Consider the following 18525-nt stretch of genomic DNA (forward strand, 5'->3'; position numbering starts at 1 on the left):
GCATGTCATTATCATTTTTGACGTTTGTGCGGTAATGACATTGGTTGCTGCGGAGTAAATTTCGTGTGGACAAAATATTAATTTATTTATCGCAATGAGTGCACAAAAACCTGATGACGATTTCCCATCACCCAGCCACTTCGAGGAGTGCGATAGTCCCAGGTTTGTCCAATATTTATGTCAGAAATTTGATGGCGAAAACACCTGTTCGGTTGACAGCTGATTTCGGGCGCCAAAGTTAAAAAGGCGGCAATAGATCAGCGTCGTAATTTTCAGTTTTTCCGCATTAAATGGCATAATTTTAATTAAAATGTGGTGAAAATTGCAGAAAACGTCCAAGATTGGACAACTCGTCGCGAAAAAGCTGGAGTCTCATGGATCGGAGGACGGATCAGGAGGTAACATGACATTTCTTCCCGCTCTTTTTTACCGCTTATTTTTTGGTTATGACGTGATTATTTAGTTATAATTTGGCGGAATTCTACTAAATTACTGTGTTACATTACGTATTGAGTCTCGTAACGATCTAGCAACCAAATAACGCTGAGATAATCGTGTATTTTCTAAAAATAAGCATAGAAAGTCGTACGTACGTCAGTTACAGTGTGGAAATGCAAGGAATTTCTCCGAAGGTATGGCATTAAACCGTATGGTTTTGAACTACTTCTTTACGTAAGCTTTATTACACATATCCTCACTATACATTGTCAAATTTATGTTCAATAATTCCCAACGAAGTTCACAATATCAGCTACAAAACACCTAGCTGATGTTTTCAAGATTTTCTTTCTAGTCTGGTGTTACTGTCATCCTGATATGACTTCTTGTTTAATATGCATTAGTTTCTGCCCGCGACTTCGCCCACGTATTTCTGTCTGCCCTAGTCTTTGATTTTCAATTCTAAACACTTATTTCTTACCAAAAGCATGTGCAAAGATAAACAGAATCACAATTTTATTTTACAATAGCACCTGTAACTTTTCAAAATACATAAGATGATCATTGGAGGAGGCCTATGTTCCTCATCCTATAGCTGAAATGATTATGATGATGTTACAGGTGCAAAAGGTACACAGGTACAAGTGTAAAAGTATGTGCCAGATGATTTCATGTGAATTTTCATATTAAACCTACTTAGCAAGAGATATGATGGATTTTATACAAACATAGTTCCAAGAAACGCCTCCCCTATTTCACCCCTTTCAAGTTATATGTTCACGGAAAAGTAGTCTATTTGTCCTTAAAATCCTTGTCAAACTATATATTTTTGTTCCAAAGACCTAGATAAGATGTCACAGCATTTATATTGAAGTTCTACACAACTAGCATGTAAATTTTCAAATTCTTAAGATGCTACAGTTTTAAGATTAATGCATTAGTAGAACAGAAGATTGCATGTGCATTTTAATCTCCTAAACTGTGCCGTTTCTTTTGTATATTTCTTTCTTTTTTGTGTGGTGTACAAAATTCCTAACATGACCTGGTTAAAAAACTTGAATTAGCAAGCAAATTATTACATCAGTCATGATTTTAATATTAATTTGCACATACCAGCAATTTTGTATGGCCATTGCACTCTGTACTGTATTGGTGTCAATGCATTTTTAACCAACTTAAAACACAAAGAAACAGAGAATAGTAGGAACAATGAAAAAGAGGCTGACCAAGGTCCCCCACTTCTTCTCAGCACCAGCCCATATGTTGTCCCGAAGTGGTGGTAGGGCAAGCTATATTTGCGATGTGTATAAGTGCTCTTGGAAAGAGCCTATTGATAAACTATTTAATTTCAATTCAGTCAGGTAAAAAGGAAGTTTGCTATTCTTGATAATTGTGATTTTGGGAGTTTCTTAATTTTGGCTGGTACTACTCTGAAAATAAAAATAGTAGTATTTGACTCAATAAAATACAGAAAAGTTTTGGAGTCAGTTTTAATTTTGTAATTCGTTTATTCTGTCATGAAAGAAAAGTTGGTTCAATTTTCACCTGAGGCAGTACATTTTTTCACACTATTAAATAAATAAGTTTAATATTCGTCTTTTTAAAATGCCGAAATCCAAATAAACATTATTACTCCATTTCCAGGTTCTCCAAGAAATGGGGGTCAGCTTACTAGAACCAGATGAGCTTGAGGGCCTGTGCGATGTACTCAACAGTGGTGTAAGTATTATTTATTTTATTTTAAACTTACATGCACATAGAACGGTGTATATAAGGCGGACTTAATGCCTTTCGGCATTTAATAATATGTATATTACGGGCATAGAGTATGAGTTCGTTCCATCCACTCGGACGCGCTCCACCAATTTTTGCTCTCGATTGCGCAGGGTGCGGGGAGTTTGATCCGAACGTCATCATTGTAGTGTGCGCGCGTACTCACGGACAACAATCGAATTGCAACGCTGCCAATGCCAACAATTACGCTCGGATTGGTCGGATCACACTCCCCGCACCCCGCGCCACCCCATACAAGACAAGATAAGGAAGATAAATAATTATACAAAATTACAATTTAGGTAGTCTTAGCGCTCCTGCACACGACGCCGCCACCGCGCCGCCGCTACGCCCCTACACTGTTCATATAGTTCCAAAATACTGAATTGTCCTATGCATGACATTGACAGTGGGGCGCCACCCTCAATACCGGATCGCTGGTTCCGATTTTTGCCATGTTGGAAACCATATAGTTGAACGATGGTAGCGCCCCCTGTCATTGAGTTTGGTGGGACAGTTCAGCGTGGGTCATCTATGGCGCGGCAGCGGGCTTTACTCGGCGCGTATAAACAGTGCGAAGCGGCGGCGTCGTGTGCAGGAGCGCTTATCGCTATAATTCGCAATGTTTGGATCTTTAAAACTGTACTGCATGATTGTAATATTATGTAACTAATGCCTACTATTGACATTGCAATGCCCAAGCAGGGTACATGTTTCGCTCTAAGACACCTACAATTTAACATCAAATAATGCAATGAATAAATCCCAACTAATATTATAAATGCGAAAGTAACTCTGTCTGTCTGTCTGTCTGTCTGTCTGTTACGCTTTCCCGCTTAAACCTCGCAACCGATTTTGATGAAATTTGGCATAGAGATAGTTTGAGTCCCGGGAAAGAACATAGGATAGTTTTTATCCCGGTTTTTGAAACAGGGACGCGCGCGATAAAGTTTTTCTGTGACAGACAAAATTCCACGCGGGCGAAGCCGCGGGCGGAAAGCTAGTGAATTATAAAGCGTTTTCTTCCAGACAACCTAGAAGACAGTTTTTTAAAATCTTATTACATATGTTATTGTCCCCAGCACTCACACAAAACATTGAAGAGGAAACGGGACATAGAAAACGTGAATCCGAACGTGTTGGTGACGTCACCGTGCAAGTCCGTCCCCAAGAGTCCTCGCGGGAAGGTGTGCAGCCCCAGTCCTGGGCCTTCCAAGGCCAAGAGCCCTAGGAGTACGGAGAAAGGTGAGACAAGTCATATATTAGGGGGGAGGGGGGCAACTAGGGGGCAGGTCGCAGGTCATACATAGCTTCTGGCCTAGAGAGGGCAAGTCATACCCAGGTTCTGACCGAGGGGGGACAGGTCATACCCAGCTTTAAGCCTTGGGGGGCAACGGTGAGACAAATCATACATTAGGAGGGAGGGGGGGGGGGCAAGTCATACTTCGCTTCTAGCCTAGGGGGGGACAGTCTTACCCATGTACTTCTGACCTGGGGGGAGGGGGGCAAGTCAGACTCAGCTTCTGACCTGGGGGGGGCAGGTCATACCCAGCTTCTGGTCTGGAGAAGGGGGGTCATACCCAGATTCTGGCCTAGAGGGAGCATGTCATACCCAGGTTCTGACTTAGGAGGGGCAGGTCATACCCAGGTTCTGACCTAGGGGAGGAGGGAAGTCATACCCAGGTTCTGACCTAGGGGAGGAGGGAAGTCATACCCAGGTTCTGACCTAGGGGAGGAGGGAAGTCATACCCAGGTTCTGACCTAGGGGGTAGGGGGATTAAAATCATAAACAGCAAGTCAGACCCAGCTGTAGAAGCGCGTCGATAGATGTCGCCACGGGACATAGAGAACGTGTTGGTGACGTCACCGTGCAAGTCCGTCCCCAAGAGTCCTCGCGGGAAGGTGTGCAGCCCCAGCCCTGGCCCTTCCAAGGCCAAGAGCCCGAGGAGCGCAGAGAAAGGTGAGGCAAATCATACCCAGTAACACCAGAGTAAATACTATAAAAATAAAAATTTATCGTGGCTTAGCGAGGAGGTGCGCTGAATTTTGTCAGTGTGTGCGTGCGCGCCGCATACGTATTCGGTGCGTTTCTATGAAGATGACCTACTCATTTGTATATATTCAGCTTCTGGCCTGGGGGGGGGCAAGTCATTCCCAGTTTTTGACCTAAGGGGAGATTGCATGTCACCCAGGTTCTGACCTGGGGGGGGGGGGCAAGTCATACCTAGCTTCTGACCTGGGGGGATTCATCATACCCAGGTTCTGACCTAGGAGGGGGGGGGATGGCAAGTCAGACTCAGCTACTGGCCTAGGGGGTGCAAGTCATACTCAGGGTCCGGCATATAGGGGGGGCAGGTCATACCCAGTTTCTGGTCTGGAGGAGGGAGGGTCATACCCAGCTTCTGGCCTAAGGGGGGACTTAGCTCCCTCAAAGCGACTGTACCGCTTTTAGGCGACTTAATACAAGTAAAACCGAACGTGTTGGTGACGTCACCGTGCAAGTCCGTCCCCAAGAGTCCTCGCGGGAAGGTATGCAGCCCTAGCCCTGGGCCTTCCAAGGCTAAGAGCCCTAGGAGCGCCGAGAAAGGTGAGACAAGTCATACTTTAGGAGGGGAGGGGGGCAAGTCATACCCAGCCTCTGACCTAGGACGGGCAACTCATACCCAGGTACTGACTTAGGGGGGCAGGTCATAAGTTTGACGTGAAAAAGGAGATCTGAAGTCTCGCTGACGTTTGACGTCACAAAACATCCCCGTGCTTCTCCGCATCTCAGACACTGACTCAGTTATAAGCGCTAGATCTCGTGATCAAAAAGTTGACGACACAACCTTATTCCAATTGTAACAAGCGAACTTATTGACCACTATGGGTGTCATGAACTATTTGGCTAAATAAACTTATCGCGTTCTTCATTCGTTCTTGTTAATTAATTGCTTAGTATAATTTTTTGAATCATGAAAAAATTATTCTGTTGCATGCCGATATGGTATGATGTAGCTGAACAATATTTTATTGAGTGACCTGTATGCCTACACGGCCACAGTGTTAACTATCCATTTCCGTTTTTGCTCTCGCTCTTATCAAATGGTGATTCTTTGCGATAGAACGAGACGACATGACCTGCAATGGGCAGTTAACACTGTTGCCGATAGTACCTACATTATGCAACAATAATATTTGATTTGATTCTTTCAAAACAACTCAAAGTACTTTGTCCATTGTCCACAGCTCGTCCCCTCCAACCAACAGAAGTCCTAGAGACTACACTTCTAGAGGAATACCTGATTGACGAGGAAACGCCTTTAGCGCAAGTCACCAGCGCGCCACAAGAGTTCAGCTGTGTGGACAGGAAACACAGCTTCTATACACGTGAGTATATGATGTATACGTATAAAGCCCGGTCTGTGAGCGCGTAGAATTTTGTCCAATGACCCCAAGCTACCCATCCTTATCGCTCGCGCGTAATTATATTGCTGTCGCGACTGTGCGACGCGCGCCCGCAGTGAGTGTGCGAGCGTAGGTTTGTTGTCGACACGAAAAGAAGAAGAATCTTGAAATCTCAGGAACATCTACAAACTTGAAATTGGTAGGAAAGTTCTTTATAGGGTGTTAAGACATCTGCTAAGAACGGATTTTACGAAGTCGCAGGCGGCCGCTAGTACTTCTATACTAACTAACTTGTATTACTAGCTTTTTCAATTTCAAATACAGTAGAATCTTGATAACTCGAACCTTGTGAGGCATTACTCGTACATTTCAATACTCAGTAACTCGAACTGCAAATACCTACCTCAGTAAGTCGAAGTTCATAAAATATAATGATTTCTTACTCGGGATTCCCGGAGCTCAAAACTCGTGGCAATAAAATCAAAAAGGAATGTTCGGGGCTCGGGGCCTCTTATCTATTGTTTTTGTTTTGCACACGTGCAAGGAATGAATACATTCAATAAACTTTCTAATGTCTAAGAAACACAGATGTTATGTTTCTTCATTTTTGGTCACTTTTGGTTACTTGGCTCAGCTTTTTATGTCGAAATTTGATGAGTTAACTCTTCATATCTCGAAATTCTTGTTAAGTCGAAAACTTGCTATCTCGAATTTTTTTTGGTTTCCCTTGACATTCGAGTTATCAAGATTCTACTGTACTGCCCAATCTATGCCCGACATTATACCTAACTTTAAAATAGATTAGAAAAAAAATCAGCTTTCTCTAAAATCTACCCTCATTTCCAGCTCTTGGCCAAGAAGAAGAGCTCATAATCAACAGAAGAACCAAGTGCGAGCCGTCTGGCGAAGACACCTTCAACGTACTGTCCGACGAAATGATCCTCAGCGTGTTTAGATGGCTACCGAAGAGAACCTTGGCTCATTGTATGCTGGTTTGCAAAAGGTAAAATTTTTGACTATTCCCACCTCTCGTTCCCACCTGCAACTCCTGTGTAGCCAGGATCTACAGTTTGACCGTCACCCAACCAGTGAAGGCCAAGTTTGTCCCGGGGGAAAGTTAAATTGTCATTGGACCGGAACGAAATTAATCAGAAGAACATAGGAGTTCGAAGTTAAGGGTCGACTTCCCTCCATTGCCAAGCGGATGACAGGTGACAAACAAATGTATAAGTTTAGTAACCTTATGAATAGATATGCACCACGGACAATAAACATCAATTAAGAGGACCTATGTTATGTCCTGATGATGATATTAATAAGATAAAATCCTAATCTATATAAATAAAAATGAATTTGATGTTTGTTAGTCTGATTAAAACTCGAGAACGGCTGGGCCGATTGAGCTGATTTTGGTGTTAAAATGTTTGTCGTAGTCCAGGGTAGGTCTAAACAGTGAGCAAACAAGGAAAGATTTGCTTATTTATTGCCTTTAAGGCGGAACAGAGTTCGCCGGGTCAGCTAATAAGTAATAACTATGAAATATTATTTACTTCCAGGTGGCATAGAGTGGCGTGCGACGAGACCCTGTGGCAAAGGCTAGATCTAGGCAACAAAACACTTAATAAGGACGCGCTAGGCAAAATTCTAGACCGAAAACCAGTCATAGTAAGGCTCGCTAGTTCAGAGGTGAGTGTTGATAAATAAGGTATTATGTCCGTTTTCACCATCAATCTATAATTTTTAAGTGACCCCTATCACCTGAATTTTGTTTTCAAAAGGGTCACTTAAAAATTAGGGATTGATGGTGAACACGGGCTTATAACAATGAACCATAATAGCTGTGTTTGCTACGTCACTATTTTGCCAATTGACAAACTTTTTATCAATTACAAATCAACCAATTACCTTAAGAGTAGGCGCACACCGTTGATTATTCGTCGGCCGATAGTTTAGTCGGGCAGTTGATCAGTATGGGCATGTATGGGAGTGCGCACACTACGCCGATTCGATTTGGCCGATTCTTCATACAAATTAAAATCGGGCACAACTATCGGCCAACTAAAAATCAACGGTGTGCGCCTACTCTAATAATTGATTTAAAATTGAGTTTTTACTACCGGAACTGTTATAAAAAATATGCTTATAGAATGGGGTCAAAATTGATATTGAAAATTATCGTGATATTTATTCTGAAAATAAAATTACTTAAATTTGATTTCAGATAGGAGAATGGCATCCAACCACACCACCTTCGTCATGTAGAATCCAATACTTAGACCTCAGCATGAGCACCATAGACCTCAAAACTCTGGATTGTCTATTGGCTCGCTGCACGGGACTGAAGAAACTTAGCTTGGAGAGCGTGCAGGTGGAGACTAGCACGTGTGTTCTTATCGGTAAGTCATCACCATCATCATCATCATCATCCAAGTTCCACCATAGACCTTATAAGCGTCAAGGGTCTAGAATGTCGTTAACAGATAAGGCCAAAGTTGATTATAGTCATCATCATCATCATCACTTTAGATACAGACTTCAGAATTTAAGATAACGGACGGACTTATGAGCTAAGTAAGTCATCACCCTTATCATCGTAATCATCACTGGAGATTTGACTAGCATCGACTGCTGTTGACAGTGACACAGTCAAAAAGTAGGATTAGAGCTCATCGGTAAGTCATCACCATCATCATCACCATAGATTTGGCCAGAGAGAAATCAAGTGTGCAAGTGAAGACTAACACTTAAGAGCTCATCGGTAAGTCATTACCCTCATCATCAATATCATCACTATAGAAGCTGCACGTGTTTGAAGAAACTAGCAATACCTAAAGCCCCGTCTGTGAGCACGTAGAATTTTGTCCAATGACCCCAAGCTACCCATCCTTATCGCTCGCGCGTAATTATATTGCTGTCGCGACTGTGCGACGGGCGCCCGCAGTGAATGTGCGAGCGCGACAGCAACATAATTACGCGCGAGCGATAAGGATGGGTAGCTTGGGGTCATTGGACGAAATTCTACGGGCTTTAGCAATACTTAGACCTGAGCATAAGCACCATAGACCTCAAAACTCTAGATTGTCTCTTGGCTCGCTGCACGGGACTGAAGAAACTTAGCTTGGAGAGCGTGCAGGTGGAGACTAGCACGTGTGTTCTTATCGGTGAGTCATCATCATCATCATCCGCCATTTTCCGCAGTTTGGCACCTCACGTCACATCATTTTACCGAAGTCGGCCCTATGGCTTCGGCGCAGTGCCGATCACTGACGTTTGTCAACAAATTGGTGCTTGACTCTTGAGACAGGCTAAATTACACCATATTGTTAATGACATTGAGCATACATTTTTTAAATACCTTCGCGAAGTAAAACTTCTGTACGTAGTACTTATTATTATTCTGTGCTAGCGTGTTTACTTATCGTTAAGTCATCATCATCAAGTTCTAACATAGACTTTATAAGCATCAAGGGTCTAGAATGACGTTAACAGATAAGACCAAAGTTGATTATAGTCATCACCATCATCATCATCCAAGTTCCAACATAGACTTAAAAAGCGTCAAGCATTGTTGACAATGATACTGTCAAAAGGTAGGGCTTGTAAACTCATCGATAAGTCGTCATCATCATCATCATCACTGACAGAATTTGACTAATATTCGCTGCTGTTGATAGTGACACAATCAAAAGGCAGGACTTATGAGCTTATTGGTAAGTCATTACCATCATCATCACCAATCATCACTATATTTTCCAGCATTAGTCCCTTATTGTCTCTAGAGCGCCGTTAACAATTGCGAGCCATTGAGTTAATTGGTAAGTCATCATCATCATCATCATCCAAGTTCCAACATAGACTTAATAAGCGTCTAGGGTCTAGTTTTAGACTCTAGAAAGTCGTTGACAGATTAGACTAGAGTTGATTATAGTCATCACCATACTCATCATCATCATCCAAGTTTCACCATAGAATAATAAGCTAGATTCTAGTCCCTTGACGCACGTTCTATACTAGAACGTCGGTAACAGATTAGACTAGACTTGATTATAGTCATCATCATCATCATCACTTTAGATTCAGACTTCAGAATTTCAGAATTTAAGATTAAAGTACAGTTTTAGGTAGGACAGACTTATGTATGAGCTTATTGGTAAGTCATCACCATTTTCATCATCATAACTGTAGATCAAACCAGAGAGAAAGATAGAAGCGAAATCAAATCATCATTTTCATTATCATCACCAGATAGAAAGACAGATCGTGCAAGCGAAGACTAGCTAGTCGGTCCACCTAGTGAGTTGGCAGTGATACAGTCAAAAGGTAGGAGTTGTGAGCTCAAAGTCAAAGTCAAAATTTCTTTATTTGTTTAGACTAATAAATAGTTCTTACAAATCGTCATTTTGCTCTTAAGGAGCCTCTACATGTCTCATAATCTTTTTACCCTACCAGCGCTTCGAGACCAACATTTGGCAAGTGCTGAGAAGAAGCGCCGCATCAAACTCAGTCACCACTGTCTGCCGGTTAATATAAATAAATAGAAATATTTTAATTCGATTCAGGAGCAGTTCACTGAATTTACCATGCATTCTTGTATAGTGTATCTTATAAGAATGGGTATACAAAATTGCGTGGTATATTAAACAAGGTAGTGACGTGCTAATATCTAGACTTACAGATTACACACTTAAATACTAGTAGAAATGACTCGCATACATAAATTGGAATAACTTGGATTGACCAGTCCCCGAAAGCAGCGCCTGTTCACAGACATGACGAGTGAACCAGCCAGCCAGCTACTTGGTAAATCATCACCATCAATCATAATCACTACCATAGAATATCACCAGTCTCGACCGTCTCTTCATTTCTTAAATGCTACCCATAAAGGTAGCAGGAAGGCGCTGGATGCAGGCCGCTACCAACCGTGCGATGTGGAAGTCATTGGGGGAGGCCTATGTTCAGCAGTGGACGTCCTGGGGCTGAAATGATGATGACGAATCTCGGTAGCTCAGTGTTTAGAACTCTCTGGCAAGCCAAAGTATGTTTGCATCCCATATTATTTTATTTATTTGTTTAACAATGTTTCAACAGCATTAAAAATATTTTTGTTGTTCCAGGTAAATGTAGCAATTTAGAAACATTAAACGTGACGATGGCGCAAGGGATCTTAGAAGACGGATTAACTGCAATTTTAACAGGATGTCCTGGGTAAGTAAAGCTTCAGAAAATTCAAATTCAATAATTTATTTGCTAGAATACATAATTACATGCTCGTTTTACAAAGCAGATCTTATCTATACTTATAATAAATCTGTAGAGAGGTCAATTCTGTACATGAAATATATTTTCAAAATAACTATCAGGGGGTGATTAGTGATCGATACTGATGCCAAAAATGCAATCAGTAAAATTTTTGTCTGTCTGTCTGTCTGTCTGTCCGTCTGTTTGTATGTTCCTCGACGGATTTTAACGAAACTTGCTACAATTATTCTTCATACTCCTGGGCAGGTTATAGGATACTTAGGAATTCCCACGGGAACAGGAATTAGCGGGAAAATCCTTTTGTATGAAAAATGTAAACCGCTTAAGTTAGACGCTTGAAATTTGGCATGCAGGTACCTTAGTAAACTTAAAACTTAGTTACAACAGGATATTGCAAAATTCCCACGGGAACGGGAGTTAGCGGGAAAAAACATTTGTATGAAAAAATCTAAACCGCGTAAGATAGATAGATGAAGGGGGTAAAACGGGATTCACGCGTACGAAGTCGCGGGCGGCCGCTAGTAGCTAATATGATTGCCATGTATTCAGCCTACAAGCAGACGTACAAATATTTTATCAGTCAGATTATTATTTAACATACAATGTCACAAATCAAATTAATGTATTAATATTTCAGTTTAATAAATTTACAATGTCAAAAGGTAAATGTAGATGATTGAATGAAATTCAGCCAAACGAACGCGTACGGACGCGTTGATGTGAACTTATTGCTACAAATTCATACACGACATCAGATCGCCATCGCGCACGCAAGTTGCACGCGTTGATTTGGCTGAACCTTAAGATACTTAAATTATGTCCTTACGAGTGAGTGTGTTCACCACAATAGTATAGTGATTGAGGATCGAACCTTCGAACCGCATTATGTAATAAAATATAGTATTCTATTTTATTTATTTATTTTATTTATTAGGACAACCAACAAGACAAACACGCATACATGGAATTACTATAACTAAAAGTGCTTAGAACTAAGTGTTATCTTAATTATAGGCTGCCACGGCATGCTATGTGGACAGTTGCAAATTCTAATGGTGAAAGAAGTGAAATATTTTTTAATCGGTCCAGTATTTTGGAGTCTATTCATTACAAACAATCAAATCTTTCTCTTTGTAAGAATCTAATTTTATCTCAGCACTGGCACATTTATCGTCCCGAAGCAGTGGTTTGGTTAAAGTAGATATTCATTTGCATCACCATAAGTTAGATAAGGCTTAAAGTAATACTACTGGGACGTGTAAAAGCGCTTTATAAAAGCCTATTTGCAGAAAATAATATTATTTCTTTTTCTTTCCAGCCTCCAATCCCTGAACATATCGTGGTGTAACCTCAGCGAAGAGACGCTGGAGATTTTAGTCACGATGCTGCCGCCGAAGCTGCAGCGACTTAACGTGGGCGGCTCTAGAATTATGACCAATGAAAGTGAGTTATATTACAGAACTAGCTGACCCGGCGAACTTTGTTCCGCCTTAATGGCAATAAATAAGCAGACTTTTTTTTAATTTCGAACGGGATAAAAAGTATCCTATGTCCTTCTCCTGGCTCTAAACTACCTCCCTGACAATTTTCAGCAAAATCGGTTCAGCCGTTCTTGAGTTATAAGTGGAGTAACTAACACGACTTTCTTTTATATACAGTGTGAGTCACGTTAAAGTGTACATATGAAAATAGATGAAACTAGACCTATTTTTATCGACAAAAAAGTTGTCAATTTTTTTTTGAGATTTTTTTTTAATTTTTTATGGAATTTTTTTTCTTCCAATTACTTATTGTAAAGAAAACGTAATAACTTTTAAACTAAGCGGTATATCCTGATAAAATAAAAATAGTAATAATGCTAAATAACAGGCAATACTAAAAAAATACATACAATACACAAAAAATTTCAACAAATAATAAAAAATGATACTTTTTGAAAAAAATCTGCTTAAAAATTCGTGTTTTTTTGGTTATTTGATAAATTTCTCCAAAAAATGCCCCTATAACAGGTAGTTTTTATTGTTTTGTATTATTCTCTATCGTATTACCTTTGTAAAACCANACACATGTCGCGACCAGTTTGAAGCTTTCAGTTTCAGTTTCATTCATAAGAATCATCAGAAAGTTGCAGTTTCGTTGCAGTTGCGTTTCACCATCTGTTCTGGGCCTAACGCACACTTATCCGCACCGTAACGTAAACGCCTCGCCTCGATCTTCATCCGTTTCCGGGTTGATAAGTGTGCTATGGACCTTAACACGTTCCGCCGCGGTAACGGCATAGCAATAGCACCCATAACACAAGCATATTAATTGCTTACTTTGGGGCTAGATGGCGCTGTGTGAGATTGTCCAAAGATATTAAAAAAAAAAAACAAAAAAAAAAGTCATATTATACAATAAAAGTGGAATTCATATTATGGCAGTACGGGTCTCGCCGTTTTCACAAAAATCAATCTAAAAATCACTACGGCAACAACCGTCGATTTTACATTAGAGTTTCATAGAGAGCAGACTTGTTGTTGCAAAATAATATTTGTATGAAGATTGTTAGTGTCATAGTAGACTGGAGTACCGCGTCGGAACGTGTTAACGGTTGATTATCCCTAATACCTGTGGTTCTTAGTGGTGGTTTAAGTTTTAAGTTTCATAAGTGCCACTTGTGGTCTAAAGTGAATAAATATTTTTGATTTTTTAGTGAAAGACGCCTAATCTTTGTTTTCCTTTAAAAAAATATTAAAAATATACGTACTAAATGAGATAACAATAAATTAGACATCTGTATTTTTAATTATATACTATTAACAATAAATTAAAATCTATAACAATTAAATTTTATTAATTAATCTAATACAAATACGTCAAATTCTCTATACACAATTAAAATTACATTTATTGCATACAACCATTTATTTTTCCAATCCATTTAATATGCCGCATCCAATTTACAAAGTTCGCTCAGTGCGCATTACATCCGTGGTTGACTGGCGTGTGGCGACTCGTTATGCTTTGGCTCGAAGTTTTTTGTTGTGTACCGTCACATTATTTTTATTTTTGTTAAAATGTTGATAGTTGCCTTGATTTTGTTTGTAATTAGTTGTACACTCATTATGTTTAAATAATTTAAATTGAAATGTTTCTCAGGAAGTGAATTATTGTTAATTCTTATGAGAAATGAAGTTCTTAAACCGTAACTTTGTTAAAAACGGTAATTGAATTCTCTTCCAGTGGTAATCAAGCTAGTGGAGCGCTGCCCTCGCCTGCTTGAACTAGACCTATCAGACTGCTCCCGGGTGTCAGAGCCGGGAGTCCGCGCTGTACAAACGCTCACCCGTTTGGAACATCTAGCGTTAAGCCGCTGCTACCTGCTGCCGCCCAGAGTGTTAACGTAAGTCCTAGCAGGTCATATAGTCACTACAGCAGGTCATCCAGTCACTAGAGTGGCTCACATGAGTCACAGCAGGACATATAGTGTCCACAGGTCATCCAGGTGTCTACAGTAATTCATCCAGTCACTAGAGTGGCTCACATGAGTCATAGAAGGTCATATAGTGTCAACAGCAGGTCATCCAGGTGTCCACAGCAGGTTATCTAGTCACTAGAGCATGTCATATTACTTAATATACCCTACAGAAGGTTATCCGGTCACTAGTGAGGCTCACATGAGTCACAGCAGGTCATATAGTGTCACCAACTGGTCATATAGTCACTACAGCAGGTCATATAGTCACTACAGCAGGTCATATAGTCACTACAGCAGGTCATATAGTCCCTACAGTAGGTCAATAGTCCCCACAACAGGTCATATAGTCACTACAGCAGGTCATATAGTCCCTAAGGTCATCCAGTCACTAAAGTGGTTCACACGAGTCACAGCAGGTCATCTAGTTTCTACAGTAGGTCATAATTATAATCCTCATAGCAGGTCATGTAGTCACTACAGCAGTTCTTCAGCCACTAGAGCTGGCCCTATCAGACTGCTCCCGGGTGTCAGAGCCGGGAGTCCGCGCTGTACAGACGCTCACCCGCTTGGAACATCTAGCGTTAAGCCGCTGCTACCTGCTACCACCGAGAGTGCTCACGTGAGTCATTACTAGCAAGTCACTCACAGCAGGTCATATAGTCCTTATAGCAGGTTATCCAGTCACTAGAGTGGCTCACACGAGTCCCAAGACGTCATCTAGTCCCCACAGCAGGTCAAATAGTCACTACAGCAGGACATATAGTTCTCTCAGGAGGTCATCCAGTAACTAGAGTGGCTCATATGAGTCCCAGCAGGTCATCTAGTCCCCACAGCAGGTCAAATAGTCACTACAGCAGGTCATATAGTTCTCTCAGGAGGTCATCCAGTAATAGAGTGGTTCACATGTGTCACAACAGGTCATATGGTCCCTTCAGCAGGTTATCTAGTCCCCACAGCAGGTTATCCAGTCACTAGAGTGACTCACATGAGTCACAGCAGATCAATAGTCTCCTCAGCAGGCCATCCGAGTCTCTACAGCAGGTTATACAGTCACTAGTGGCTCACATGAGTCACTGCAGGTCATATTATAGTCCCCACAACAAGTTATCCAGTCACTAGAGTGGCTCACATGAGTGACGGCAGGTCATATAGTCACTAGAGTGGCTCACATGAGTGACAGCAGGTCATATAGTCACTACAGCACGTCATCAGAGTGTTTACAGCAGGTCCTCCAGTCATTAGAGTGGCTCACATGAGTCATAGCAGGTAATATAGTCACCACAGAAGGTCTTCTAATATCTCCATTGCAGGTCATAGTCTCCACAACAGGTCATCTAGTGCCTACAGGTCTAATCTCCACAGCAGGACATATTTTATACTGGTAGGGTAAAAAGATTATGAGACATGTAGAGGCTCCTTAAGAGCGAAATATTTGACGATTTGTAAGCACTATTTAATAGTCTATACAAATAAAGAAATTTTGACTTTCGTCTCCACATCAAGTCAATCTAGTCTCCACTCCTAGAACTGGACCTATCACACTGTCCCGGGTCTCATAACATTAGACACAAATTTCTAAATTATACAATGGGGATGTTGCCTGGGTCAAAAAGCAAGAGTTTTAATTAGTCCGTCAGTTAACTTATCAAAAAATACTCTACTCGTATTTTTCACTTTTTCAAACTAATGAAAATTTAAAGAGATAAAGCGCCCCAAAGTTCATAAGAAGAGGCCCGTGACGTCAACGCTTGCTTAAAAATGCCGCACGTTGTGACGTCGTGCGCAACTTCATAACTATGTAATTATTTGTTAGATTGACAAATAAAATTATACGTGTCCAATATTTTTTGATATTAAACATTACGGACTAAAAAATTTTTTTAGGCAACTAGCCTATTATTAATTTACCCATCTCTATCATCAGGAAACTAAGCTGCATGGTGTCTCTCCAATATCTGGAAGTGTGGGGCATGTTGGCTCCTGCGTCCTTGAACGCGCTGCGAGCGGCGCTGCCCGCGATACACCTCAACCAATTCATGTTCAGGTAAATACAGGGTGGAAAAATCATGATTTTTTATTTTAATCGAAGAAATCAGATTTATTTAAAAAAAAATCACGACTTTTTTATTAATTAGATTTTTTTGATTTTTATTAGGTTTTGCGATCATTTCTTTAGTTTATCTTACGGAAAACATTTTTATTTACATACAATTGATGTATAATTGAGTTGGCAATACCGCCAAAAAAATAAATTATGTGGTTTTCTAAAAAATCGCAAATATGTTTGTATGGAAAAAATATTTTTTTCAGATTCTCCATACAAAACCACCTAGTATTAACATGGTTTTCGAACATTAATATAAACTCCCAGCCTTTCATTTATTCAATTTTCAGTCATTGATTTAAAACAGTGATTTTTATTTAAAAAATCAAGCAATAAAAATCGTGATTTAAATCATGCAACCCTAGGAACAAACAGCTTAAGCTTCGTCCATTTCAAATTCAAATAGTTTATTCAGTACAGCCCTTTCCAGGGCACTTATACACGTCCCAAATATAGCTTGCCCTACCACCACTTCGGGACAACATATGGGCTGGTGCTGAGAAGAAGTGGCGGAAGAAACTCAGTCACCTTTGTCAGCCAAATGACGTCCACTGCTGGACAAAGGCCTCCCCCAAGGATTTCCACAACGACCGGTTGGCTTGCCTGCATCCAGCCTTCCTATGCTCGGTGCTTCTTTACGAGATCGAATCAGAAATGAAGAGATCCGTAAACGAACTAAAGTCGCTGACATAGCCCGACGGATTAGCAAGCTGAAGTGGCAATGGGCAGGGCACATAGTACGCAGAACTGACGGCCGATGGGGCAGCAAGGTTCTGGAGTGGAGGCCGCGTATAGGAAAACAGCGTGAGATCCACTCACAAGGTGGACCGACGACCTGTATTTATGTCGATGCTAAAATATTAATTTTTGATTCCAGCGCCATCGCCCGACCCACAGTCGGCACCAGAAGAACGTCGATTTGGGGCCTCCGAACTCGAGACTGATATTTATTTAAACTAATTTGTAAATATTTATTTTAATTTTAAGTCTCATGAAATTGTTGCGAGTCTACTTTGAGATATATACTTGAATATTATTTAATAAATAACTAATCAATACTTATAATAATTAGAGATGGGCCGACTAGTCGCCGACTAGTCGGGAAAGCCGACTATTCGGCATCATTTGTAGTCGGCCGAGTAGTGACGACTATTCGGCAAAATCTGCCGATTATAATCGGCGCATTACAAATATAAATGTGAATGAAATAAAACTCATAATTACCAAGATGATTATGATTTAGACCAAGGGCGTTTATCTAAATCATTTTTGACTGCAAAAAATCAGTTAAAAGTGGTTTTACCTGATTTAAAATTTTGGCAATCAGTCTAAATTCATACAAAGTTAAGATTAGTTAAAATTACCAGGAAATCGTCAAAAATGTGTAAAGTTTATGTAATTTATCCATATAAAAATTATGACACTTTTTTTCGGGGAAAAAATGATATCCCGCGGGGAAGTGGTAGATTATGTGGGGCTCCTCTCATCGGAAGGATGAGGAATACCCACATAAATAACCCCTGAGCTCCGTCGATCGCCTTAGTATGAAGAACTATGGGAATCCGGATTCCGGACAAGCCCTCACCTATCACAGTCTGTGCCAGCAATTGGCGGGCCCTGCCTATCCGACGGTGGTGGTAGTCCGTGCTATGTAGGCGGGTGTACCCCCACGCCCCCAGCTTCTGACCATCACCGTGGAGGATGGAGAGGAATCAGTGGGCCTAGGATGTGTGCCGCGATAAGCGCAATTTGCCCATTCATTTTGACGTCGATACTTAAGAATAATATCACGGCGCGCATCCTAGCCCAGCAGGAGGCGATCATACTGTCACCTCCTCTGACCCCTCCGCCGACGAAAATTATGACATCTACCTTAGGTAGGTACTGTTAGGTGATTGTGTGTTGCTTTTTATTTTTTCTCATAATTAAAGAAATCTCATTTCTCAAGAAGTTATATTTATCTCTTTAGAAACCTAGATACTCATATTTCTTCGAGAAAATCTAGATATTATTCTTCGGACAAGTAGGTATTAGAATGATCGGCATTGCCGATTAGTCGGCCGACTAATCGGCAATTTGAAAACCGATTAGTCGGCTAGTC

General features: G+C 40.8%; 1 protein-coding gene across 1 annotated transcript; it reads left to right on the plus strand.

The window, feature by feature from the left end:
• Positions 1 to 17466, plus strand: LOC114357778 (S-phase kinase-associated protein 2). Its single transcript, XM_028311561.1, has 13 exons — positions 1 to 162; positions 329 to 398; positions 2083 to 2157; positions 3294 to 3465; positions 5440 to 5580; positions 6445 to 6601; positions 7155 to 7284; positions 7820 to 7994; positions 10716 to 10806; positions 12179 to 12303; positions 14086 to 14245; positions 16245 to 16364; positions 17302 to 17466. Exons 1-13 carry the CDS (start codon positions 95 to 97, stop codon positions 17366 to 17368), a joined length of 1551 nt encoding a protein of 516 aa, XP_028167362.1. The 5' UTR covers positions 1 to 94; the 3' UTR covers positions 17369 to 17466.
• The last annotated feature ends 1059 nt before the right edge of the window (positions 17467 to 18525 follow it).

The sequence above is a fragment of the Ostrinia furnacalis genome, unplaced genomic scaffold (genome assembly GCF_004193835.3).
Source record: "Ostrinia furnacalis isolate ACB-3 unplaced genomic scaffold, ASM419383v2 OfSCF0225, whole genome shotgun sequence".
Lineage (NCBI taxonomy): Eukaryota > Metazoa > Arthropoda > Insecta > Lepidoptera > Crambidae > Ostrinia > Ostrinia furnacalis.

Bases quoted from the DNA above. Each gene is read 5' to 3' on its own strand.
- LOC114357778 (XM_028311561.1), top strand. From the start codon at position 95: ATGAGTGCACAAAAACCTGATGACGATTTCCCATCACCCAGCCACTTC. The intron at 163-328 runs GTTTGTCCAATA...TGAAAATTGCAG, and splicing joins GAGGAGTGCGATAGTCCCAG to AAAACGTCCAAGATTGGACA. The intron at 16,365-17,301 runs GTAAATACAGGG...TTTTGATTCCAG, and splicing joins CTCAACCAATTCATGTTCAG to CGCCATCGCCCGACCCACAG.